General features: G+C 36.9%; 3 protein-coding genes across 3 annotated transcripts; all 3 read left to right on the top strand.

Annotated features, from left to right (window-relative positions):
- Nucleotides 1–353: 353 nt before the first annotated feature.
- Nucleotides 354–7,256, top strand: LOC137728042 (sodium/hydrogen exchanger 6-like). Its single transcript, XM_068466920.1, has 22 exons — nucleotides 354–652; nucleotides 777–828; nucleotides 951–1,010; nucleotides 1,132–1,156; nucleotides 1,274–1,359; nucleotides 1,460–1,571; nucleotides 1,838–1,900; nucleotides 2,021–2,040; nucleotides 2,127–2,224; nucleotides 2,817–2,845; nucleotides 2,964–2,995; nucleotides 3,085–3,132; nucleotides 3,228–3,288; nucleotides 3,373–3,470; nucleotides 3,573–3,648; nucleotides 3,744–3,763; nucleotides 3,929–4,026; nucleotides 4,105–4,214; nucleotides 5,300–5,383; nucleotides 6,454–6,551; nucleotides 6,658–6,740; nucleotides 6,907–7,256. Exons 1-22 carry the CDS (start codon nucleotides 448–450, stop codon nucleotides 6,966–6,968), a joined length of 1,620 nt encoding a protein of 539 aa, XP_068323021.1. The 5' UTR covers nucleotides 354–447; the 3' UTR covers nucleotides 6,969–7,256.
- Nucleotides 7,257–7,383: 127 nt separating this feature from the next.
- LOC137728041 (protein ENDOSPERM DEFECTIVE 1-like) lies at nucleotides 7,384–11,185 on the top strand. Its single transcript, XM_068466919.1, has 7 exons — nucleotides 7,384–7,746; nucleotides 7,817–9,021; nucleotides 9,206–9,325; nucleotides 9,946–10,062; nucleotides 10,134–10,223; nucleotides 10,641–10,748; nucleotides 10,827–11,185. The coding sequence occupies exons 2-7, from the start codon at nucleotides 7,867–7,869 to the stop codon at nucleotides 10,881–10,883; spliced, it is 1,647 nt and encodes a 548-aa protein (XP_068323020.1). The 5' UTR covers nucleotides 7,384–7,746; nucleotides 7,817–7,866; the 3' UTR covers nucleotides 10,884–11,185.
- A 3,844-nt stretch (nucleotides 11,186–15,029) lies between these two features.
- On the top strand, nucleotides 15,030–17,427 carry LOC137730103 (uncharacterized protein At3g52155, chloroplastic). The gene is made up of 5 exons (XM_068469168.1): nucleotides 15,030–15,449; nucleotides 15,558–15,657; nucleotides 15,852–16,031; nucleotides 16,111–16,228; nucleotides 17,197–17,427. The coding sequence occupies exons 1-5, from the start codon at nucleotides 15,167–15,169 to the stop codon at nucleotides 17,260–17,262; spliced, it is 747 nt and encodes a 248-aa protein (XP_068325269.1). The 5' UTR covers nucleotides 15,030–15,166; the 3' UTR covers nucleotides 17,263–17,427.
- Nucleotides 17,428–27,705: the final 10,278 nt, after the last annotated feature.

The raw sequence follows: 27,705 nt of genomic DNA, 5'->3' as shown, positions 1-27,705 counted from the left end.
ATCAAGAAAAAAAAAATGGTTTTATAATTAAAAAAAAAACCGAACCAAATAAATAAATAAACGAATGGAGTCGAACCAAATAGTAATTTTAGTTCAGTTTTCGATTTTTACAAAAAAAAACAAAACGATTGAAACCCAACCCACTCTAATATTGCTGGATGTTCCGGTTACATTGACAGACCTCACAACAAAGAAACGAGGAGAGGGTGCGCAAGGTTAGTCGGGGGTAGAGCACAAAACGAATGTAACGCAAGTCTAAAGCCCAAAAGGTCCAATAGCCAGTCTTATTATATTTTTGGTTGGGCCCAAATTTTGAGTTGACTGAGTATCACGCTACGGGGGATTTTCGTGTTGAAGTTAACGGAAGTCTGGAAGTCTGGAAGTCCTCCTCCCTGGTTGCGTAATAATCATTAATCATTCAGCAGAGCAGCAGCAGGACAGCAGCTAATGGCGATGGAGGAACACCAGATAATGGCGATGCAGATATCTCCGGCGGATGCCCATGGGACCACTCCAGGGAAGGAGCAGCAGGCCGCTGGGGTTGGCATTCTTCTCCAGATCATGATGCTCGTCCTCTCTTTTGTCCTCGGCCATGTCCTTCGCCGCCACAAATTCTATTATCTTCCTGAGGCCAGCGCTTCTCTTTTAATTGGTATTGTAATTCTCCTCGTCCTTTTGTTTTTTATCTTTTCTATTTTTCCACCATCGTCTCGTCGTGATTGATCGATTAGGGTTTGGCCTTGAGTGACCCATCCTTGGTACTCTTTTCTTTTCAGGTTTAATTGTAGGTGGACTTGCTAACATCTCTAATACGGAAAATAGCATCAGGTCAGGTCCTTCCTTCTATGCCCTGCCAATACTAATACCAATATTATACAAAGAGGGAATTCAATTCATTCAACAATTAATTAACAATCATTTCTCCTTTTTCTGTTCCTTGTTTGTTTCAGGGCCTGGTTCAATTTCCATGAGGAATTTTTCTTCCTATTCCTCTTACCTCCTATCATATTATATCCAAATTTTTTCCCTGTTGTTATTTATTGTCTTCAAATATTTCATTTCTTGCTTCAATTTACCTTAATAGGCTACTACGTAGCACATGCTGTTTTCCTTGACACTTTTTGTGCTCACTCAATCCGGCTTCAGTCTCTCACCTGTAAGTTTTTCAGTATTTTGCCTCTGAATATTTCTTTGTAGCTCTGAGATAAATGCTTGTTTGCCTATAGCTTTGCAACCCATTTCTTCTTTACTGTTATTGCCCCCTCCTTTGCAGAAGCCTTTCTTCTCCAACTTTGGAGCCATTGTCACCTTTGCTATCCTAGGAACCTTTATAGCTTCCGTTGTTACTGGTATTCTAGTGTAAGTTTTTGTTTCACGCTCACAAATTCTTTTCATAATATTACATTTTTTTACCCCCGTCCCACTAAGGTAGATTAATCAGTTCCTCTTCCTGTTGCAGTTACCTTGGTGGTCTGATATACCTCACCTACAGGCTTCCATTTGTGGAGTGCTTGATGTTTGGTGCACTTATATCAGCAACTGATCCAGTCACCGTTTTGTCCATCTTTCAGGTGGTTATCTGGTCATTTTAATTTTTCACAATATTCCATGATCGGGTTTACTTCGGTGAACTCAAGTTGCACAACTAAACATGAAGGTGAAACATTATTGAAGATGCCCAAACCAAAGATGTCTGGGTCCTTCCCTTCCTCCACACTGCACCGAAAACAAAAAAATAAAACACCAATGTAGTTTGTGGAATTGCAATAAGTCATATAGTTTTTATCTAAATTTTTCAGCACCAATATAGTTTGTTGTGATGGCCCATAAATTGCAGGAACTTGGCACTGATATGAACCTGTATGCTCTGGTGTTTGGAGAATCTGTTTTGAATGATGCCGTAAGTTTTTATTGTTCTTTGTTTATAATCCATGTTCTCAATGTCTACTTCTTTTTTATCTGAAGATTGACCTTGTTTACTTGTTCAAATTGTTGGATTGTATGCCCACACAATCAACAGATGGCAATTTCCTTGTACAGGTATGTAGAGTAAATTGTTACTGTACCTATATTTTAGCATATTGTGCGAAGTTTAGTTCTAACTAAACTGGTATTCTGCTATGCAGGACAATGTCCTTGGTAAGAAGTCATGCATCATCTGGAGAGAACTTCTTCATGGTTGTTGTCAGGTTTCTTGAGACCTTTGTTGGTTCCTTGTCTGCAGGTGAATATATATCTTTTACTGTCAAATAATGAAATATTTGATTTGCACTTGATTTTGTTACGTATCAAAAGCAATTTTTTAATAATATATAATATAGTTTTACTTCATCTGAAAATGTAGCTTGTCATCTGTGTTTGATTTACTTGGAAAGCCATTCACGATTTTCCAGTCTGTAAGTGTTAAGTTCTGTGATGTCAAGTGCTGTGATACGGTATCAGCAGGATAAGTCATACAAAGGGTAGGCTATGTTAGTGCAGAGATAGTTTCCAAACGAGTTGATGCATTAACCAGACAAATACCTGTACCCAACTCCCATATATGAGTTATATAATAGGTTTAATATATCTCCTGGAAATACTTTGTGGTGGTTTCCTACTAACCCGTTGTACCGTACTGCAACTGCTCTGTTGTAACTCGCAAGTACAATAAACCTATGAGTCTCAGGTGTATAATGGTCACTTAACAGCAATGACTCCTTTTTTCTTTGCCCTCAGAAATTACAACAGCAGCACATGCTTTATTTATTAGATGTTTAATTACTGCTACATTTTGTTTTCTCAGCTACTAAAATACATTGCGCGTTGCTTTACAGGTGTTGGAGTTGGGTTTACATCTGCTTTAATATCCTTTTTTATCAAGTAATAATTTTCCATTATGTTTTGAAAAGCCTTTGTTGGTTCCATAAAATAAAAAAGGCTTCTCTTGGTAGATTGTATTGTGAAACCTTAATTGTGAAAACCTTTTTAAGTATGCAGGGTTGGATATTGACAAGTGAGTGATACTTTTCTTCCATTCTTTGCTGGCCTTTGTTTAGTTAGTACTACAGTGGAAATAACAAGGTTGTCTTGTTATCCTTTCAGTCTTCAAAACTTGGAGTGCTGCCTGTTTGTTCTCTTTCCATATTTCTCGTGAGTGATCTTCTTGGCCATTTTTCATCTTATGTAAATTAGTTTTAAGGCTTTCTCCTTATATGCAAATTGACATAGAACTATCATCTGTTTAGTTACATGCTTGCAGAAGGTCTTGGTCTGTCTGGTATTGTGTCAATATTGTTCACAGGAATGGTAAGTGGAAGAACTGTGCATTTTTTCTTTTTAATATATTCTACGGTAAAGCTGTGCCATGGACAAACTGGTGTTCTGTTTTAGGTCATGAAGCATTATACGTATTCAAATTTATCAGAAAACTCTCAAAGATTTGTTTCTTCCTTTTTCCATTTGATATCATCACTAGCGGAGACATTTGTGTAAGTGAGCTTTTCTTTGTCTTTATCACATATCAAGTATTCAAGCTGTTATTTACACTTGATACACCACGCTTGTTTTGAAATGAAAACCTTAATTTTCAGGTTTATATACATGGGCTTTGATATTGCCATGGAACAACATAGCTGGTCACATGTGGGGTTCATTTTTTTCTCAATTGTATCCTTTGAATTAGAAGTCTAAAGTGAAAAGTTCTTATACTGTAGCAACTGAAACTTCCTCTTTTTCCTTAACTTGGTGCCTGATTGCCCCAGATATTTATTGTAGTTGCAAGGTATGCTTCCTGTATGTTTGCTGTGATGAGACTTTGGTCACAATCTTACTTTATTAGTCTTTCAATTTCTAGACATTTGTTATTTCATTTTCCTTGTACGTTTTGTACAAATCGCTGTATTTTGGTATGAAACTCTTAATCAGTTTGCCGAATGATTTTGTGCAGGGCAGCTAATGTTTTTTCTTGTGCATATTTGGTCAATTTGGTTCGACCTGCACACAGACAGATACCTTTAAAACACCAGAAAGCACTTTGGTATAGTGGTAAGAAGAGCAGAAACTTGCTGATCTTTCTGAATTTATTGACTAATGATATTCATAATGAATTATGGGATTGACTAGGACTTCGAGGGGCCATGGCTTTTGCTTTGGCTCTGCAATCAGTTCATGATCTCCCAGACGGACATGGCCAGACTATATTCACTGCAACCACTGCCATAGTGGTTCTGACGGTACACAAACTGATCTTTGTCATCAATTCAGAATCTTCTTCCCAATGTATGGTGAATATTGAGGACATGGTTTCCCTAATAGATATTTGTAGACTAAACTAATACATCATCTTGTTAAAATACTAGTCATGAATTGAATCTGAATTCAGCACTTTGTCAATATATTGCATCCCACGTCCTTGAACTTTTCTAATGATACCAAGAAGTATTTTGCGCAATTAAAAAGCTGGTAACAATACTATGTGATCTTTTCTATTTCACTATATCCTAGCTCTTGTCTTGCACCTCCACTGAAAGTTGTTTCTTTGAAATGGCTCCGATTCAGAAGGGAGCAAAAGTTTTGTTTGGAACAAGCATAAATGTAGAACAAGTAACATATATTCAGAAATTAGAAAGGGATTTTAGAAGAGTACAGGGACTAGGATTCAAGGGAAGAGAAATATAGGATTCAGAGACAAAAGACAGAAGGAATAGACAGACCAAAGAGAAATCTAGAACAGAAGGGGAGATCAGAGTATAGAAAACAGTGACAAAAGATAATTAGAGGAGAGATAATTTCGTTACATCAATCAAATCTGCTCTATTGAATTTCAAAGCATATTTATAAAGGGGAAAGTAATCCTAGTCCTTCAAACTGGACAATAACAAGAACAGGAAACTAGCAAATTAAGTAGGAAACTAGATTGAAATTTCCCTAAAAAATTATTCTGCTCTATACCTTTGCTTGTGCCAAAAAATTACTTAACTTGTCCGGAATAGACAATTTTATTTAGACTAACTGAAATTTGTTACGAAGCCCTGCCTTATGAACCAATTTGAAAGTCATGTGATTGAAGAAAAAGTGTTTAATGGCAATGCTAGCAGCACTCACCATGGATATATACTTAATCTTTGATTGCGGCTTCATTTGTTGTCTTGGACATGCACGTAGAGAAACTTGGTAATTTGACACCTTGTGCATCAGGAACAATAATTACCTACTTGATGTTTATAACAAATATATATTATTCAGGTATACTTGTTTATTGAGATGCATATGATACTGTTCTTGTGACTGAGTTGTAACCTTTGGACCAATTTTTTAGGTGTTATTAATTGGAGGTTCAACCGGCACCATGCTGGAAGCTTTACAAGTTGTAGGTGATGGCATTGAGGGTACTTTGGGTGAAGTAAGTTCTAGCTCTAGAAAAGAAAACGGAAATATGTTCTGCTTAATTACTTGTTCTTTGAATTTTAGGAACCCTAACAAAAGAGTTCTATGCATGTTTGTGACAGCCAAATTTTCCACTTGGATCTACATTATTTAATCCAAAAAAGGAACAAGCATCTATGTAGTCATTGGATTCACAATCCCTAAGTTTCTGGACGTTAGTTATACTAATGTAACGTTAGCCCCACAGGATAAGAACTGATGTGGGTCATTCTGATCATCCAAGGCTACTATTTACATAGGGACAATCTTTTGATCCCCAAAGAAGTGGTTACTTATTATCTCTAAGCTCACGTAAGTGCCAAGGTTTTTAGGTCCTGTGCTTTCCTGCTGTGTCTGTCTCTGTCACAGGGCATGGTAGACACCATGCTGACAGAATAGGACTCTGTTACATGACCCACAACCACAGACCGCAACTCTCAGCCGAAGCTATCTAGTGCCTTGCATATATGGTAACATACTAACAGGGTTTCAGTGAGAAAATCATAGTCGGGTTTATTGAAGTTGGTCCTCTGTTTAGCTAATGGTTGACAGAATTTTCAATAGATGGTGCATCCCCTTCCTGACCTAGAGGGAAAGCTTTGAATTGGAAAAGAATCTCATTGTTTCTGCCCGTGGTTTCATATCTATGCTTCAGAAACTCCTTTGGGAATAACCACAGGGTAGGTCTGTTGATGGGGTTTTGGTGAGAGTAATACACTGAAATAGTGTTTCATATACATGGTCATTGATTTCTGGTGAAAATTGGACTGATTTGGACAATCTCATTCAGAAATTTATTAGTAAAATGGAGCTAAACCAGCATTTTTGGGCATGTTCTGAAGTTACAGGCAGATCTCTTTTCAAATATGTTTCCCTCCTCTGTTCTACACACTTATCTTTTGCAAACATTTAATGAGTCCTGCTTAATCCTATTCAGATTGATGGGCCACATGTTGAATTGTGATAACATTTCTACTTTCATGATCACTGTGATTTTACTACTCATCAAAGCTGACTATTTTGGATATGTGTACATGTATTTCCCAGAATTTTGAAGGGAACAATGGCTATATTGCACCATCTTTTGATGACGAAGGATCGTCAGGAAACAGGATCAAGATGAAACTGAAGGAATTCCATCAGAGGTAACCATTTGTTTGCTACCTTCGTAGAGGAACCTGGCTTTCATTTTTATTTTTTTTTATCTATTTGCTAAGCACCTAGTTCTGCCCTCCACCTTCTCTCTTGCAGCACAGCGTCATTCACAGCGTTAGATCGAAACTACCTCACACCATTCTTTACAAGCCAGAATGGTGATGAAGAGGATGAGCTTGGTAAGATAGAAATGGCATGAATCCCCGCTTACTTTCATTAGTCTACTGTAAATCACGTAATCCATGATTACCATTCTTTTCCCCTTTTCCACTTTATGAATCGAGCAAGTATTTAATTTCACCATCTTAATTTGTTTTCCTTTTTTTGTTTTTATTTGGTTAACAGATGAGCCAATGCCTAGCTCTACAAGAAGGGGTTTCCATGGCCTTGGCCAACAGTCTAGATGATTCAGTTTTCCGAAACAAATAAGGTAGAAGATGAAGTCAGTTTTGTATATAGGCTTGCGCCATGAAAATGGCTTCATGGATGTGAAAGTCACATACAAATGCACTAATATTAGTATCCATTTTCTGTACTTATTGATCTCTTACACCCGATGTATTGATAGAAGTAAATACTGGATTGAACCATCCGTACTTATTTTTGCTTTGTATAATTCTTAATTTCTTCTCCATGGAACTTGAAAATGTGTGATGGCCTTTTCCATTTTGTAATATCATGATTCAACTTGTTCATTTTTTATGTCATCATTGAGATTATTTCAAACCAATAATTAGGGTCATACCCCTGATTAATTAATTAAATTACTAAAAAATAATATCATTTACTATACGAGGATAAAATAGAGGAGCGGCTGAGGAATGGAAGGACTCGCTTTCAGGGCTTGCACAGCAATTGGTGGGACAGGTTACACGGCACGGAAGTTGTAATTTATTTAGGTGTAAATAAAATGTCTTAAGGTAGGCTATTATCAACGACAAGTTTGATATAACACTAACGAGGAGCAAAAAAGAATTTACAAACATACATATACATACATACATACATATATATACATATATTTCCCCTTCGGCTCCCTTTTTCTATTTCTTGTGCTCAATTTTTTGAAAATTGAACCGTTACGACTTGACCCCCAACGGCTAGTTATCTCTTTCACTTGAAGGCTTCTGGGTCAGCAAGATATTGTAAAAGTGCTCATTAAAAGGAATCGGGGGTCGGGACAAGGTAAGGGCTCAACCTCAATTCGAAAATTGGGACTCCGGGTGAATTTTAACATTCACAAATTTCTTCTCAGATTCGCTTGTACGTGCTTTCCTCGATTGATTTCTACATTTACTGAGGAACATGGATCAATTGATCGTGGAAAATTGCGCATCTGCCACCGTAGAGGACGCAGAAGTTTGCGCTCCTCCCCATCCTCCTCCTCCTCCACCACCGACTGCTCAAAGGCGGCCAAGAGTGAGGGAGGTGAGCTCTAGGTTCATGTCTCCTGCGGCTTTCACCGGCGATCTCCCTCATCCCTTGCCTTCCAAATCGCCCCTTCCTAAACATCAACACACCATGTTAACTCCATCCTCGACCCTGTCGGAAATTCAGTCGCGGCAGCGGTCTTCCTCTGTGAATAGGCGGCAGAGGCACTTGGACTTGGAGCCCTTGCGCTCCTCCGACGAGAACAGGCCCACCGGATCCTCCTCCATTCACACTCAGAGTCAGATCTGGGGAACCCCTCTCCCACCGGACCAGATGCTTAATTTTAGGAAACAGCGTCCTGCCAAGCCTTTGAAAGAGAACGGAGGAGGAGGAGGAGGCAAAACCCAGCAGCAGCAGAAGCAGCATCTGCCAAAAACCGCACCCTCAAGACCTGACACACCAGTGGCGAGTGCTAGTCTAGATAGGATGTCGAGAGTCAGACTCACTCAGCAGCGGTCTACCAACATAACTGCCACAGCTGCTGCTAAGCTCTTGCAGGCCAGCGGGATGTCTTTACCTGCTCCGCCTGCCACTGCAGTTACCGAGAGTGACACCACTTGCCCGGATGTCAATAATCATAGTCAAACACCAAGCTGTACCGCACGGTGTCTTCCTGACATTCGTTCTTCCATGCCTGAGGCTGATTTGTTGCCAACCGTTTCTAGCAGGCAGCTCTCTGAGAAAAGTAGCAGCAGGGGTAATGCAACTGTCGCTGCCAGTGGCGATTTTTCAAAGTATTCTGCTTCCCCTTGCTCCCGTTCTCTGAATTTGTCATTATCAAGTTCCGACCGCTTATTCTTCCTGACAGACAAAGGCAGTGAAAGAGGGAAGGTGGGTGGCCTATGCCTTCCCCCAGTCCCACCATGTGCTAGTGCAAAGCTGGGCCCAGATACAAGGAAAGGAAAGAAAGTTTCCAGTCATCTAGAAGATGTACATTCCTTGAGAGTGCTCCACAACCGCTATCTGCAGTGGAGATATGCCAATGCAAGAGCAGAGGCTTCTATGCGAGCTCAGCAGAGAGAGACCCAGGTTAGTCTATTTCACTGCAGTTCAAATTTCAGAGTCGAGCCAATAGTATACTACTTAGAACACTGATATTGTCTCAACTTAACCACATGTCACAAAATGTCTCAGTGCAATTAATAGTGGAACCATTCAATATAAGTTGTTATTTATCTTGTGAAATTAAATGTTTTTCTCCACTTCCTTGTAGAGAACACTTTATTCTCTCGCGGTAAAGATTGCTGAACTATATGATTCTGTGAAGAGGAAACGGATAGAACTCAGCATTTTGCAAAGAACAAAGACTTTATCCACAATTCTTGAAGCTCAAGTAAGGCTGCCACTTGCCAGCGTTTGTTGATTGCTTTAGACTTCTAGCTTGATGATCTCATTCAGTATGTTGTTATTGCCTATCCTTGATTACCAATTTGTTAGTTTTATATTGTTTGTTGAACCTAAATCAGTCTGCCTTGTAACCTCCCTTCAAGGTGCGGTCGAGAATATAGTAGAGACCAAATCTTTCATGATGAGAGTAAATTATCCATGAAGAATTTGGCTTCTTCTATAATGCTTCTGTTCACAATGGAACATATGATTTCTACAGTTAGACCCTTTTTCAAGCTATGTTCTCGGGTTCAGTTATTCTGAAAATTTTAGCTGTGGAATAAATAAAACCTACAAGTAATGAGATATTGCTATCGGTTGTGACAGTCTGACAGATCACAATTTTATTTTCCAATACTATGTGTAACGTGATCGTCTGAGAGTAAGACTGCAGTTACATAGAAAGCTAAGAGCACCAAACTGTTTGTTGTGCATTTTTATCTTCTTCTGACAGTAAGATATCATTGACATTATTTTAGATTCCATTTTAACTCGTGTTTATACATGTTTATATATATACAGAGAATGGTGTTTGTAACTTACATACTTCTATGAACATTATCGTAGATTCCATATTTGGACCAGTGGTTTTCTCTTCAAGGGGATTATTCAGTTTCTCTGGCAGAAGCAACTCAAGCATTGTTGAATGCCTCAGTTCAACTTCCAAGCAGTGGCAGTGTTAGGGTATAATCAGTAACTTATGTTAGGGTATTGCTTCACTTATGGGTAACACTGACATGAGATATACTCTGCAGGCCAATCTACGAGAGTTAGAAGAGGCACTGAGCACAGCAATAGAAGTGATGGACATAATAGTTTTCCATGTTCAGCGATCTATGCCAAAGGTAAAGTAAATTCGAGACCTTTTGCTTACTCATCAACAACTAGATAGTATTGTATTTTACTTTGTATTTGAAGTGATGGCACAGCTGACAAGAAAAAATTTCAGTGTAGTGGTAAAATTTCATGAACCTTGTGATAAAAATGGGTAAAATGGGAGGGTAAACAATTTCACAAAGGTTTTCCTTGCTGGGTTGGGTACTTGAAAGAAAATTAGTCTATGTGGTGAGGATTGCTTAAGAGTAGATTGACTGGAAATAAAAAATTGAGTGAGTTGTTTCAAAGTTTATTAATTAGATAAAAGGAGAACGAGGTTTACAATGTGCATAATAAAGTGTCTGGGTGAGTAATAAAGGCTTACGGCGTCTAGCATTTTTATTTTTATTCTTTGTTTCAATGACGAAAGCTTTTCTGATGATCAGGCAGAAGATACAGAACATTTGATTTCGGAACTAGCCAGAGTGATTGGTGGAGAAAGAGCTCTCATTGAAGAATGCGGAAATCTGCTGTCTAAGACATATACAACGCAGGTATGCCATACCTCAATTCTGCTTGTGTCTATGCAGTGAACTTTTAACTGAAAACGCATTGTTGTCATCTGCTTTAAGGTGGAAGAGTGGAGCTTAAGAAGTCAGATAATCCAATCGAAATTATTTCTTCTATGAAGAGGTAGCAATGTCTTTTGTACTGGAATTCTCGAAAAAACGTTGATATCGTTTTGATACGTCATTTGTGTTAGCTAGCTAGCTAGTATTTTTCTTTCTTCGTTTTTGGTCATTACTGTCGTGTTCTTTTGGATGTGGGGGGTTGGGCTTGGGGTTCCATGATCTCCCTATCGTGAGATGATGCACTAAACAAAACAAAAACCCAGATAAGCTGCAAAGGTCGTGTGAGATACAACATGTAATTTAAAAAGTCGATTTCATTGTAAACATTTCACAATCCTTTGAATATATAGAATAATTCTCACTGACAAATCTCAATTGGCTCTACACATGCATTCAACCGGCTTTTCGTTTATATATATAATAAAATAAATAGGGCTACAGCGACGTCATAAAGTTCCGCGTTTGAGGACCTTTCATAGAACCAGATAGCAAATATACACAAAGAAGGGTTTCAAAACCTCTCATGGAACGGGATAAAAACTATGCATAGAGTTCCTAAACCTCTCAAGGAATCGGAATAGGATTCTAGAATCTCTCATGGAATCTAACTAAATCTAGGATTCTAGAACCTCTCATGGAATAAGAAAGAAGGAAAGTACTCCAAGGATATAAAATCCACACATGAAACAAGAAAAAAAAAGTATACCAAGGTAACGATCCTCTGCTAACCTTCTCAGTTCACAAACATTTCAAATATACATAAATATATCATTTTACAAAGCAATTATAAATTCATGTTATGCAGACAGAGTAAATAACAAGGGAATTTTCATAAGCAAAATACGTATCACATAATATTAAAGTCAATTCACCGGAGTCCAAGCTACTAGTAATCTTAGCTCAATGATCGAAGCACTAAGGCATGACGCCGAAGAAAACACAGAAGTCTTAACTTAGAGTCCTATATATAAACGAGACACTAGAATAATTCTGGACATGTTGATTAAAATATCAACCGTCGTCAAATTGGTCTCACTAAGATCAACAACAATAAATTCTTCAATCCAAAATATTCAAATGTCGGATTTCTGTTCCACAAGTTCTCAAGGGTCATAAAATCACTAAATAGCATGCTCATTAAATAGCACGAGGATTCAACCGTTGGATTGTCGTTAATTGTGAAAGTCGAGCGGCAGTACAGTTAATTCAAAAACTGAATGGTTGAACCGTCGAATCGGAATCTCAAAAAAGGACCTTGGATATGGGCTCAGAGCATAGAGAAGATCTCGCTGTCCAAAATTCATGTCACCAGAGTTGCCCACATGCCACTGCGCGTAGTGATCTAGAATCAAATTTCCGACATCAACCAAACTTCACTAAATTTTACATATAGAAAGATATCAACACGAGGATGAAGGTTTATACTTGTACGAAGTCCAAAAGTGGACGGAAAATGACCAAAATTGTTGGAAAGCCCTCTAAGGCCGTGAATGGCGCACCCACGCTGTGATGCCGTCTAACGTTCGATGAACGATCAAATTCCAAGGTTTTGAAGGCAGGGTTGAGGCGAATCCAACCCAAGTAGTGGTGGCCGTTGAAACCCTTAGGAAGATCGCAGCCAAGCACCACCACGTAGAGTGGTTTCTTGGGGTGGTTCTTTGGTCAGTTTTGTAGATGGAAATGAGGGCTTTAATTCTTGGTAAGTGGTGCCGGTCACCTACGCTGGAGTTAACTAGAATTCACGTTAGAAAATTCGAAAAAGATAATGGGTTGGTTTAGGTAAACAAGTCAGGTTAGAGTTTTTCGATTGAGTTTTTGAAACTACGCCGAAGCTAACTAGAATTTGCGTCAGAAAATTCGAAAAAGACAATGGGTTGATTTAGGTAAACGAGTTAGGTTAGAGTTTCTCGATTGGGTTTTTGAAATTAGAATTCTAATTTTGGCAAGTTCCAAGGTTTCTAAAACGAAAAAGCTTACTATTTATGGTAAGTGAAAAAGACCAAACTACCCTTCATTTTCGATGTTTGTAACTTCTTCGTTTCAACTCTAATTTGCAAACGATTTTCACTTAAACACTCTTAGAATCAATAAGTCAATGAAAATATTTCAAAAAAAAGATTATTTCAAGCTTTAAAGAGTCAAATTAGGATTTTCAAATTCAACAAAAATAAAATTGTGAAATTAAAAATAAAATAATCCACAGTGAAATTTGGGAATTGTATTTCACAGCGGGACCCAATTTTCTAGTTCTTAATATGCTTATTTGGTTGCTACCTTTTATTAAACATGCTTTTACCTACGTGGCCTGGCAAATCTAACTTTGCTATCTAAATACTATCTCCATTGAAGATGCTTTTACAACACGGAAGCTATTACAAATCAATCTTCAAGTCTTCAACACTTCAACTTCAAAAATTTCTGACTTCTAACCGTTTCAAACTCAAATGATAGTATGTTTATGTTTAGGGATTCTAACCATTTTAAGCACAATTGAGAGTTTGTTTAGCTTAAAAAGAATAACCTTAGGGTTAATAGTAAAACAACGTCATTTTGCTTATTTCGGTTTGGTTTGATTTAGTTCGATTTCCAAATTACTAAAACTGAAACCAAACTAATAGATTTCAGTTGGTTCAATTGCTTCAATTTTAGTTCATTTTCCTTTCAAGTTGATTTTTTTTTTTTGGTAAAATGTTTGATTTTTTTCCATTTTCGAATCCTGCCCCTTATTACACGTTTAGTACCCAGTAAAGAATTCATGAGAAATTATTTGCCATGTCTTTTCTTGGGAAGGTAGATAAAACATATCAATTCATGTTTTTATTTTGTTTCATGGGGAAGGAAAGTGAACACCAATAGGTTGGAGGGATTAACATTCTCCCTTATGGGAACGTTTTTGCTCATCGTTCTCAAATTGTAGTAATGCTCACAACCTTACTTATTATTAGTAAATGATTTTAAATTTTGAGATGTGTCTATTAAATAAATAAATATCGAAATTTAAACTCATCGAACGGTAATAAATAAAATATTAAGCATGGCCTTGAGCAAAAATATGTTTATTTACACATAAACCACAAAATTATTTTCCTTTCCACGACTCTCTTTCCAACTTACCAAGGACGCAGTAGTGAAATCTTTTAAACTCAAACATAACCATCGCTACGCAACTGCAGTTGAGTCCCGAACTATTAAGAGCAACTCCACTTCTTAAGACGATAATATTCAAGTTATTAGATAATTGACAAATTTTGTTTGGGGATGCCTATGACTCTGTGCCATCTCCCTCTCCCAAAGTAAAGTGCCTAAACCTATGAAACCTTCTCTGCCGTCAGCCTCTTGCTCCGGCTTGAGTTCGGCGGCAGCGTCGCCCTCCTTTATCTTCCTCTCTCGTCCACCCTTTATTTCATCACTATCTTCCATCTCTCCCTGATTTTCGCCCTTCTTCATTTTCTTTCCACCCTTGTTTCCTTAATTTCTCCTCTTCTTTCCCTCTCTTTCCTCCCGATTTCCCCATCTCTCCCTTTTCCTCCAACTCCACCACAGTTTTTCCCTTTCCAAGCCACCATGGTTAGAGATTTAATTTATCTGTATTTGCATTTAGCTTTCGTTTGTTTTCTGTTTGAGCATTTTGTGTCTCAGGTTGCTCTGAGCTTGGTCTCAGTCTTCTCTAAGTTTATCTCAGATCTATTTTCTTTGCCTTGTTCCTCTCCAAACATCGCTCCTCACTGTGAATCTTCTACCAGCTACCATTTAAAAGTGCACTTTGCACTATTTGGTAGGATTATGGGAGCGCTCCCAGCGCGGGTAGCTTGCCTACCCCCATTTTCAGTTCATCCATTTGGCTTTTTGGCCCTTCTTTAGGGTGGTGGTGACGGATCTGCGATGGTGGTGCAGCTGTTTTGGTGGAGATGGTTGTCTAGGTTTTTCGATTTGGTTGCTGCTATGGGCTACTCACTTTTGGGGCCTCCTCATTGTGTTTTCATTTATGGAGTTGAACTTTTGCTTGGCTATTTTAGACTCTCTATTAAAATTGTCCTTATCTTGTATTAGTTTTATCTTTAAATGAAATTTATTTTGTTTGTCCAAAAAAAAAAAAAAACACAACCGTCGCTTGTGGAACTCAAAAATTAAAAACTAATAAAATAAAATAAATAAAAGTATAAGCTACAAGCGCCACGTGGAAACACAAGTGACCCTCCGGACTCCGAAACCAAGAGCGAGTGGCCACTGGAGGGAGGGAGTGGCGTTTAGCATTGCAGTCAGCTCCGACCCTCCCCAGTCCTCAGCTTGCTCTCAAGACTCAACTCTCACTGAATACTAATAGTCGACAATCTGGCAGTATGAATGCGGCAACTCTCTTTAACCATAACATTAATTTGAATATTCAGCCGCATAGTTTCTCTTTCCAACCGGCTGCGAATCCCAAGTGGCCCAGAGCCTCTTCAAGTTCAATCCGTCACAGAAACCCTAGCAGTGGTACTAGGCCTTCATCTTCATCTTTGGTAGTGGAAGTGGAGAGCAAAGCTGTTTCTGATTCTGAACAAACTCCTCCTCCATCCGTTGCTCGTCGCCTAATTCTGCTTCGTCACGCCAACAGTTCCTGGGTAGACCCTTCGCTAAAAGGTAGGTTAGGTTTCTCTAATATTTTTCTTTGTTTTCACTACATATTACCTAGAGAGAAATTATTCTATTTATTTATTGAATTATTTTATGAAAATAATTAATTTATAGATCATGATCGCCCCCTGAGTGAAAGAGGACAAGCCGATGCTGTCAAAGTCTCTCTCAAACTCCAAGAGTTGGGTTGGATTCCTCAGCTTATTTTATCTAGGTAAAGTATATTATACCACTAATTAAGGGCAATGGCAATTTCTTGTGGAGTACTTAACATGATAAAACATTGTTTTGGAGTGCCGGATGACTATCTATTCATAGGAGTGGAAATAGTAGCTGGCATTGGCATACACTTGTTATTAGTTTTCCGAAAATAAATTTGATTTCTTAGTTGGCCTGTTTGGGCTGTAGCAATGCAGTGCGAACTAGGGAGACTCTTACTATAATGCAGCAACAAGTAAGAGGCTTCTTGGAGGCTGAGGTTCATTATATTTCCAGCTTTTATTCCATCGCCGCCATGGACGGGCAGACAGCTGAGCACCTTCAACACATTATCTGTAACTATTCTAGGGACGACATACTCACTGTCATGTAACCTCTGCCTCACTACCTATTTGTCTTGTGCCAAAATGGAGAAATTGTATTATTACAACATATTCAATTTGTACAGGTGCATGGGGCATAATAGGGGTTGGGAGGAGGCAGCCTCAATGTTCACTGGTGCCTCCATAGAACTCAAGACTTGCAATGCTGCTTTGCTTGAAACTACTGGGAAATCTTGGGATGAGGTTAGGCATTTTTCCTTTCATTAATCTTTTATTTTCTATAATCAACTTACATCTTGTTGTTTATGTGTGCTATACACATGGATTAAACAATCTTTGGATCAATGTTTTGGCATTGCAAGACACATGGATGACCAAAACTATAGGTTTCTTCAAAGTGGTTTTTATTTGGAGTTTAATTGATATTCATTATAAAGGAGAACACTGGTGACATTTGCAGCATCTTATCACATTAGGCTCATAAACAACTGCCATGAAGTACTGGCTAAAAAAGTTCAACAAAATGGCACTTGTCCCTTTGGAACATAACCCATTCAGTTGGCACACCATTCCTAGCACTAGCAGACAGAATTTTGAGAGCCTCCCTAAGATTTGACACTTAATTATGGATACATAAGTCTATAACATCATTTCTGTGACTTGTAAGTTGTGCAAAAATCATAGAAGGAAAGGTTGAGGAGAGATTACATTGGTTCGTGTAACATCCTTTATGTCTTTTCTGCTTTCTGATCAGCTGTGCTATTCAAACTAGATGTAAACGAATTTAGAGTTGATGTTACTAGATTAAGAAGAAAATGGAGTTTCCTGTGACTGCTTTGGTCATACGATATGGGGCAAAATCATTAAGACTACGTTTGGACGAGACTTTAAATTTTTATCGAACTTAGGATAAACTTATTAGGAATCAATACAGAAATTAAATAGAGGGACTTGAAAATGACTAGATGCAATTCAATTGAGAGAACTTTGAAATGGCACCTTGAAAAACCTTTGTTTAGTGTCTTTGTAGTGTATTTCTAGTGTTTTGGTAGTAGTATTTTGTAGTGTTTGAGTGGTTAATCGGTAAGGTCCTTGTAGTGCATTTTTAATAATTGAGTCTCTTAATTCCTGGTACCTTGAAAGCCCCTCATCCAAACATAAGGTAGGGATTTTCTACTTCACTGTTTATTAATCCTGCATTGTTGTTACAGGCATTTACTTTGGCAGGATTTGGGGGGTGGAAGCTGCAGGGCATTGTGAAACCCGTTAGACTATAGAGGTTAGCTTAGGATTATGCCAAGTGCTATGTATTAGATGTGTGCCATGTGTCACATGTGTATTAGATGAGTTAGTTATGTGAGGATGAATTTATATATAAACAAATGTTGTAATAATTCTATGACATATAGTGAAATATTGAAAAGATCAGTTTTCCCTCTCTACTTTCTCTCTCTACCGTCTCTCTCTAAACCTCTGTAAGCTTTGTTATCATGGTATCAGAGCCGGCGACAGGTAACTCCATCGGTTGACGACGATCCTTGTGCTTCCGCTAACACTTCTCATTGGTGTCTCTGTCGCTCGTTGCTGTTGTTTGCTCATTAAAGCTACGTCGGTGCTACGTTGGTGCACTAAGTCGGTGATTGCAACCCTAATTTCTTTGGGGTTTTCTGTAAGTCGGTGATTCATTCTTTGATTCTTGCTTTCTTTGGTGAAGATCGTATTGCTATTTGACCAATTTGTCGTGTTTTAATGTTGATTCTTGATTTGTTCATCTTCGATTGTCAATGTGTTGATTCTTGCAAAGTCGATCATTTTGTCTATTACTCATAATTTCTAGTTGATTTGGCGTGTTCATATAAAAATGGTTATTGTTGCTCAGTTAGCTCTTACACAGTCATCGATCTCTTCATTGATTCCCAGTGTTGGAAACACTGTGACTGTAAAACTTGATGATTCCAACTATATTACATGGAATTTTCAAGTGGAACTCTTGCTAGATGGAAATGGAATTCTTGGGTTTGTTACTGGTTCGATACCTTGTCCAAACAAATATGTAGAGTTTGATTCTGCAGATGAGACTGTTGAAAATCCACCAGTGATTGCTGATACTTTTAAGGTTTGGAAAATTCATGGCAAAGCTTTAATGACTCTTATCACTGCCACATTATCAACTGCTGCTTTGTCCTGTATTATTGGTTGTCAAACTTCTAGAGAAATGTGGACTAATCTCAAAGAAAGATTCTCTAATATGACAAGATCCAGTATTGTTCAAATGAAAATTGATTTACAGAATATGAAAAAGGGATCAGAATTTATTGATTTGTATCTGCAACGGATCAAAGATTGTAGAGACCAACTGGCTGCTGTGGGTGTGTTGATTTCAAATAAAGATATTGTAATTGTGGCTCTTCGAGGTCTTCCTTCTTAGTATAATACTATCAAAGCTGTCATTAGAGGAAGAGAAAATCTTGTCTGTCTTAAAGAACTTCGATCACAGTTAAGAGCTGAAGAGTCTACATTAGAAGAAATGGTTCAGCAAGCTCCTGTGATGAGTGCCATGTTTGCTAATTCTACTAATCCTAGTTTGGAGATTGGTAGTTGTTCTGGATCCCAGTCATATTTTCCAGCTGGTACTCAGAATGGTCCTCCCTTTCAACAGATGCCTCAATTGCCTCAATTTTCTTCATGTCCACCAATGTTACCTTTTCAACCAATGTCATTTCCACAGCCGAATGGACCATTTGCTTATGTGACTCAAATTGGTTTAGGGACATACAATAACTTCCGGGGTAATCAGTTTAAACCAAAAGGCAAAGGAGAAGTTTCATTCTGGTTCTCAACAATATTTCCAGCAACCTTCTGTACATGGCTTTCAGCCATCACAGCAACCTATATAACACCCATGACAAGTGTTTCAGCCTTTTCAATTCTGTCAGATTTGCAACAGGAAAGGTCATACTGCTCTCACTTGTTTTCAACATGGATGCCAGATCTATCATAGAGTTGGTCATACGGTTGCAACCTGTTTTGATAGGAATAACTCTTCAACTCCATCTGTGGCTATGCCACAAACTTTTCCAGTTTATTCTCAGCAATTTCAGTCTCCAGCTTCTGTCATGCCTGTCCATACACAGAATCCTGTCATGCCAGCTTCTAATCTGGCTCCTAATATGATGGCTTCCTCTTCATATAATCTTGCAATGATGATGCCTCAGTCTGTGCCATCAGTTGCAATGACTGCAAGATCCAGTACATCTTCTTCTGCACCTCAAACTGAGTATTGGTTGTTGGACTCGGGTGCTACACATCATATGACCTCCGATTTGTCTAATCTTCAAATGGCTACTCCATATCCATCTTCTGACACTGTAACTAGGGCTAGTGGTGAAGGTTTGCATATTGCTCATATTGGCAAATCAAATCTTTCACAATTTTTATTCAGTCTCTTTTACATGTTCCAAAGCTGTCTCAACACCTGTTATCCATGCATAAATTATGCAAAGATAATAACTGTAGGTGTATTGTTGATGAATTCTCTGTGTGCATACAAGACAAGGTCACTTAGAAAATTCTTTATCAAGGAATGAGTAACAATGCCACGTATCCACTTCCAGTGCTCAAGACTTCTAAAGCATCTCCATCAGCTTATATAGGTTAGAAAATTAACTCTGCACTTTGGCATTGCAGATTGGGGTCATCCTACAAATTCAGTCACTAAGATAGCTTTTAGTAAAGCAGCAATTCCTTTTTCTTGTAATGACACCCCTCACACTTGTACTGCTTGCTTGCAAGGCAAGTTCACTAGGCTACCATTTCCCTTAATGGCTTCAAAATCTGTTATTCCATTTGAAGTCATTCACTCTGATGTCTGGGGACCGGCTTCTAGTGTGTCTATAGAGGATTATAGATATTATGTGTCATATATTGATGAATGTACCAGATATACATGGATATTCCCATTAATGAATAAAGCTGCTGTTTTTGGTACTTTTGTTCAGTTTCAAGCATTTATTCAGAATTCTTTTTCTACAAATATTAAATTGTTCCAAAGTGATGGTGGTGGAGAATATGTGGGTGCTCAGTCTCAAGCTTTTCTTAGGGATAAGGGCATTCAACATCAAAGGTCTTGTCCTTATACTCCTGAACAGAATGGGCTAGCGGAAAGGAAAAATAGACACATTGTTGAAACGGCTATAACTTTACTTCAACAAGCATCACTACCTTCACAGTTTTGGTATCATGCTTGTGCCACAGCTATATATCTTATAAACAGGATGCCCACCTCAGTTTTGTCTATGAAGTCTCCATTTGAGGTCTTGTATCATTCAGCACCTACACTGGATCATTTGAGGGTGTTTGGTTGTGCTTGTTATCCCTCTTTGAAACCATATAGGACAAATAAACTTGACCCCAAAACCACTACCTGCATTTTTTTTGGGTATGCAGCTCAGTATAATGGCTTCATTTGTTATTCTCCTCATGATCATAAACTCATTGTGTCTAGGTATGTTGTGTTCGATGAACATGTATTTCCTCGATTGCATAAGCTCTCTACCTCTGAGACATCTAGACCTCGGGCATCTATACCCTTGGTGGTACATCCCACTACATTTCATCATCCACCACTGATTCCTATTCCTTTTCCCCTAGTGTTTTCACAAAATGATTCTCCACCAACACGAGATTCTCAGTCATGTTCTCGGTCAACAAGTGCTCATGTCTACTGGTGGCTCTCCACAATTGGTATATGAGTCTGTCTCTACACAAGTGAATCATTCTGAGTTCCATCCTGATGTTGCCATGTCTCAAGCGACAATCTTACAGCCAGTTTCTTTGAATACAATTAATATTCATCCAATGCAGACTCGATCCAAGTCTGGTATTGTGAAGAAAAAGCAGGTTGCTTATGTTGAAGAAGATTCTGCTGTTATGGAACCTCAGTCCTATTGTGCAGCATCTAAACTTGCTCACTGGAAAACAGCTATGCAAGAGGAGATGGATGCTTTGGTTCAACAGGGCACTTGGAGTTTAGTTCCACTTCCTCCAAATAAGAATATGGTAGGGTGTAAATGGATATATAAAGTTAAAAAGCATCCTGATGGTTCTGTTGCACGCTATAAAGCCAGATTAGTGGCTAAGGGATTCTCTCAAGAGGCTGGTCTCAATTACTATGTAACATTTAGCCCTGTAGTTAAACCAACTACAATGAGGCTTATGTTATCTCTAGCTGCTTCAAAAGGGTGGAAACTGAAAAAATTGGATGTCAAGAATGCTTTCTTACACAGATTTCTTGAAGAGGAAGTTTTTATGGCTCAACCACAGGGATTTGTGGATGTTCATCATCCTGAGTATGTTTGCAAACTCCAAAGGTCTCTCTACTGCTTAAAACAAGCTCCCAGAGCTTGGAATGAGAGGTTTACCAGGTTTCTTTTATCTTCGGGGTTTAAATCCTCTTCTGTTGATCCCTCCCTGTTTGTGAAGTCTACTTGCCAGTCTATTGTTGTTCTCCTTTTGTATGTTGATGATATAATTCTGACTGGGAATATTGAGAGTTGTGTACAAGCTGTGATCAGTCAATTAACTAAAGAATTTGATATGAAAGATCTTGGCTTATTGCACTATTTCCTTGGCTTACAAATTGAATATCAAGCTCAAGGTATCTTTGTTCACCAGTCCAAGTATATTAGAGATATTCTACATAAAACTAATATGCTTCACTGCAAGCCTTGCATCACTCCATGTCATCCAAATCACAAGTTATTAAATCATGGTAGTCCTTCTGTTTCGGATCCTAGTCTCTACAGAAGTATAGTTGGGGCCTTCCAGTACCTCACATTCACAAGGCCATACATTGCATATTATGTTAATCAAGTGTGTCAGTTCATGCATTCACCTCTTGAAGATCATTTTGTTGTTGTGAAACAGATTTTGAGGTATCTTCGAGGTACTATTGGTCTCGGCCTATGTTTTCGACATGGTTCCATGGAGATCAAGGCATACACAGATGCTGATTGGGCTGGTAACCCCAATGATAGGCGTTCAACAACTGGCTTTGTTGTGTTTTTAGGCTCCAATCCGGTATCTTAGAGTTCTAAGAAACAACATACTGTAAGTAGATCCTCTACCGAAGCCGAATATCGAGCAATGGCTACTACCACTGCTGAGGTTGTGTGGATTCAGCAATTACTTAAAGATCTGCAGGTTTCTATTTCATCTATTCCCCTACTACACTGTGACAATATTTCTGCAGAACAGTGTGCATATGTTCTTACTAAAGGGTCGTGTTCTCAATTCAATGTGCATTGTTCCAATCTTTTATGCTTGGTTCTCACCTCAATAAACTTGAGGGGGAATGTTAGACTATAGAGGTTAGCTTAGGATTATGTCAAGGGTTATGTATTAGATGTGTGCCATGTGTCATATGTGTATTAGATGAGTTAGTTAAGTGAGGATGAATTTATATATAAACAAATGTTGTAATAATTCTATGACATATAGTGAAAATATTGACAAGATCAGTTTTCCCTCTCTACCTTCTCTCTCTAAACCTCTGTAAGCTTTGTTATCAAAACCAAGTATCAGTCTATAAATTTTGCGAAGTTTTGAATGCCAGCTACAAGCCCACCATGCTGGCCCCTAAAGGATCTCGAATATTTGATATTTGGTTGGTCTCTTTGTAGCTAATTTTAATTCTTGTCCCATAATCCTACCTTTTTATATCTTTTGTGAAATTTTCATAACTTGGTGTTTGGATGAGGAAAACAAACTAGAAAATTTGGAGAAATGTCAGAAATTTTAAGTTAGCTTACACTAATTCTTTTGTTTAGATTCATAAGTAAAGAAACTTAACAATCCAAATGGAAAATTCTTGGAATTTGGAGGTCATAAATTTAATCGTAGTAATTCCATCATTTTGGAAGAATATTTCCATTCTACTGAATCCAAAAGAATTCTACGTGGTAAAAAATAATTGTAATTCCAGGTTAGCAGTAATAGTTTAACTAAAGATTCTAATTGACCCTTGCATTTTCCAAGCTGTGCAGGCTTTAGATTGGCGCTAGAAGGAAATGCTGGCGGTTGCTACATGGAAGACAAAGTTAGATTGGTGCTAGAATTTTTAATTGATTTACTTTATGAAGTTTAGTAGAGATTGCCACCGGTTCTGATATAATACTAAACAATTGTAAAGTGATGCTGATGCAGTCGACGCTTAGTTAGAGGGATGTTGGTTTTGACATCTTTTGTCTGATTGAACACCTAATTCTCCATTAAATTGAGGAGTTCTTTATTCAACGTGGTAAAAATGCGACTTACATGTCGCGAGCTCCACACTTACCATGTCATCAATTTAATGAAGATTCAAATGATTTGTTAGAAAGAAGAAGAAAAAAAAAGCATAAATTGATATGCTTTAAAAATCTCAGGGAGCAATGTGAAAATAATTAAAATCTCATGGCTTGCTTTGAAAATAACCCCAAAAATCGAGGGTGTGAACTGTGAAATGTAGTTAACATAAATTTTAGTTACAAAGAGTATCAAATTAATCTTTAGGGAAAATTAGAATCCCCATCACTTTTTTAATACTCTTTAGATTAAACATTGGTTCTAATACAAATTTTGATTAGGACGCCTAAACAATAGCCATGTCAGCATTTTTATATTTGTTTAGATTACAAGTCATTATTGTGTTTTTTTAATTTAATATATTAATTATTAAATTTCATATATATCCTTTTATGTACATATATTTTTGTACGTGCCTATTCTTTAGGAAGCCGGTTCTCCCACGTTTTTTTAATTCAATCCCATCTATGAAAGTCACTTACAAGTGAAACAAAAGCTGCCATTGGATGTGCTGCCTCATTAAATTCGTGAGGAGCAAAACGAAAATCTATTGACCACGGTTGTGTTAAACATTTGATATCGCATACCAAGCCTTCAATCAAAGCCTCACGTTCTTTTCTTTTCTTTTCTTTTTCAAAATCAAAGCCTCCGAACAGAGAACCACATTTCTTAGTTGGCCTACTATATATATCGATACTAGCCCAATGGCGTCATCCATTTCTAGCTTTTAATCTAATTTCTTTGTATAATCTCATTTTGATAGGAGCTAATGACCAGTGAGCATAACTTTGCCCCTATGCAATTAACGTTACGTACCAAACGCCTTGAATGATCTAATTTAACATTATATCATGAACCAAACGATCATTACGAGTTAGTGTGACATTAAGTAACATACCAAACTCCTGGTACATTACAAGCACACTGTATAACGTTTTTTTCCGGACAAATACGTTTCAAAAATAAAAAACTTTACGTACCAAATGCCTGGAATGATCTAATTTAATATTATATCATGAACCAAAAAATCATTATGAGTTAGTGTAACATTAAGTAACGTACCAAGCTCCTATTACATTACAAACACATTGTACAACGTTTTTCTAGACAAATACGTTTCAAAAATTACTGAAACTTTTGCCTACCAAATGCCTGGAATGATCTAATTTAATATTATATCATGAACCAAATGATCATCATGAGTCAGTGTAACATTAAGTAACGTACCAAACTCTTGGTAAATTACAAACACACACTGTATAACGTTTTTCCAGACAGATAAGTTTCAAAAAAAAAAAAAAAAAACTTTACGTACCAAACGCCTTGAATGATCTAATTTAACATTCTATCATGAACCAAATGATCAATATGAGTCACTGTAACATTAAGTAACATACCAAACTCTTGGTACATTATAAACACACTGTATAACGTTTTTCCAAACAAATACGTTTCAAAAATAAAAACTTTATGTACCAAACGATCAATATAAGTCAGCATAACATTAAATGACATACCAAACTCTTGGTACATTACAAAGTTGCAGTCCAATAATGTACCAAATTTAAAATGTTAACTGGTACATTACAAAGTTGCAATCTAATATGAGTCAGCATAACATTAATAATGTACTAATCATAGCCTTGCTCAAGACCCTCAACTTCTTATACTAACTACGTACGTTGCGGTGTAACTCCTAGCAAGTTGGATGGATCTGAGATCCAATCGAAGCTCCATATGTGATCCTTAATTCGATTAATACATTTGGCTAATACACAACATGCATCGACCCTAACGTGTGAATCATGTTTTTTAACTCGATAACAGCTTCAGTTATACCTAGATTAATCAAGTTTTCATCTTCCATTTGTTTTCGTCTAATCAAAACCCTCGACTTCGAAAGACAATCAAAATCAATGCACCTGACTAATGATTGAATAAAAATCAGTAACTAGAACCTGAATACCAACGTCGACCTCGGTACGAAAAGAAGGCTGCTGAAACTTATGGTACGTTCATAGGAAGGAAGTGCCACTGGAAAATAAAATTCACTAGAAAAATAACATTATAAATATCCTTAAATTCAAATCCTTCTGATATTCAACAAGTATTCTACTCGAATTAAAACTCTGAGACATAGTTAGCAAGAATCTAGGAAATTTGTGTGCATTTTGGGGTGAAGAAACTGGATACAGCAAAGAGATATGTTAAAGGCTATGGCAAAATATGTAATTTAGGTACATTACAATGGGTTAATTAAAATACACATGGCACCAAAATTGTAGGAGAATGTTTAATCAAATTGTTAAATTAAACAGATGTTTAATCTAAGAAGCCTAAAAATGAGGTGTCTATATCAAAACGCCCCAAATCTTTATGCTTCTTCTAGGGAAAATAACTCTTCATCCTTGGGGAAAACAACTCTTTATTCATTTTTAGTTTTTAAACCAAAATGATCATTGTGATTGGTATAACTCCTCATATTGGTCTATGAGATTTGAAATCAATATAAGTGGTTCTTGATGATGAACAAATTGAGGGTGGCTTAACCAAACACGTCTTCCTTCCTCTATGTTCTGCTTTGGCAGTTTACTAGTATTAGTTACTTGTGGTTTACAAATCTCACTCCAACACCCTTGATATATGCAGCCAAAAAAGAATTTGCGAAACGGCAAAAGGTTGGATGCTTTCTAAGTCCAATTACATTGCCTTTTGTACATTGCCTTTTGTGATTACTTTTCTAAGTCTGCATGTCTTCTTTCTATTATTTGTTGGTCTGTTTATTCTTCGATCCTATTCTCAGTTCTAGCGAAGAACTTCTCCATCTTCTTCCACACACATATGGAAAAGTTTTGAATATTTAATTGGTGGAGAACTTCTCTATCTAATATTGGTTGTCCTTCATAAAATTTCAGGGGTAATATATTTTCGTTTGGTGTTTTATTAAATCTTGGCTTGACTCAAATAGCATTCCATGGGCAGTAGTACAAAGTCTCTTTAATTTTGTTTCCCCTGGTGCTCTTCTAATATGATGATGGGTTCTTCGTCCATTTAATTTGTTTCGTTTGGTGTATAAAATCGTCTCTAATTTTGTTTAATAATATTCATTTTATCTTTGTCTTCCATGCACTCAAAAAGAAAGGATCGAAGTTAACGTAGAACTGGTGTATAATCGAATTGATTGTGGGATTGTATATTATTGGTTATAACGAAAGGTTAATATTTCAAATGAAGATAAGGTATGCCGTTCATCTCCTTTTTTTCTAGTTTCAATCCAAAAGTTCTAACTATCATAGTTATTTTTTTTTTTTTCAGTCAACCTAATTGTTAGAATGAAATCTTGTTTGTTTAAATAGTTTGATTGAGGTTCCTAGCATCATTTGAGGGATTTTACTCATGCACTTATGCATTCAATATCCCACAAATTATGAAATTTAAACAAATTCAAATAATATTTTTACAATATAATAATTAATTTAAAATTTATAATATAGTAATATTATTCTTCACATAGTTCTAGCAAAAAAGTAATGTACCCATGAAATTATTAATTTATTTAAAAAATAAATTAGCATGAGTACAAATATTCAGCAAAATAAATATGGGTATTAAAATTTAAATTTATGGGTGCAAACTGAAATTCAAAATATATTGGTAAAATTTTGAAAAAAGGTGCAAATAAAAATTCAAATTTATGGGTACAAATTGACATTAACAAGAATATTGGTACAAATGAAAAATAATAATATATGAAAAATACTAAAAACATATATTTGGAAATGATTAATAAGTTTTTCATTTTTAAATTTGACATATGTTTTTTAGTACATCGATATATTTTTACACTATGGGGAGGGGGAGTTCGGCTAAGCCACACAATGGGCAACCTAATTTGGTATCGAATTCGCCATCTGCGAGATTTGAACCCAAAATCTCTTACTTTCAAGTGAAGAGGAATATCACCAAACTATAGTACTGAGTGACTAAAATTAACGTATGTTGACATATAAATAATTAATATTCAAATAATGAGTCAAAAGACCTTGATCAAAAATGAAAAATAAATAAAGTTTTAATTAATGAGAAATTAAAATGAATGATGAAAACCTAATTTATCTGTTATTTTATTATTACACTAGTACATGTCGGCACATAAAGTATGTGAAATATTTTACTTTTGTTTTTAAAGTTAAAGGAGAGAGTAAGAGAGAATTGAGAGTAGGGAGAGGTTTAAACATAAAAAACAAAATTTTGTTTTATGAAATTATATTGTTGTCCTTAATTTTTTTATTGTGATAAAAAACAAAAATAATTTTTCATTTCATTATTTTATATAAATTCACTCAATTCACTTTTATTCTTGCGAGCATATTTTT

Source organism: Pyrus communis, chromosome 3 (genome assembly GCF_963583255.1).
Source record: "Pyrus communis chromosome 3, drPyrComm1.1, whole genome shotgun sequence".
In the NCBI taxonomy this organism is placed as follows: Eukaryota; Viridiplantae; Streptophyta; class Magnoliopsida; order Rosales; family Rosaceae; genus Pyrus; species Pyrus communis.
The sequence above is the reverse complement of the archived record's forward strand: the minus strand, read 5'-3'. Positions and strand labels throughout refer to the sequence as shown.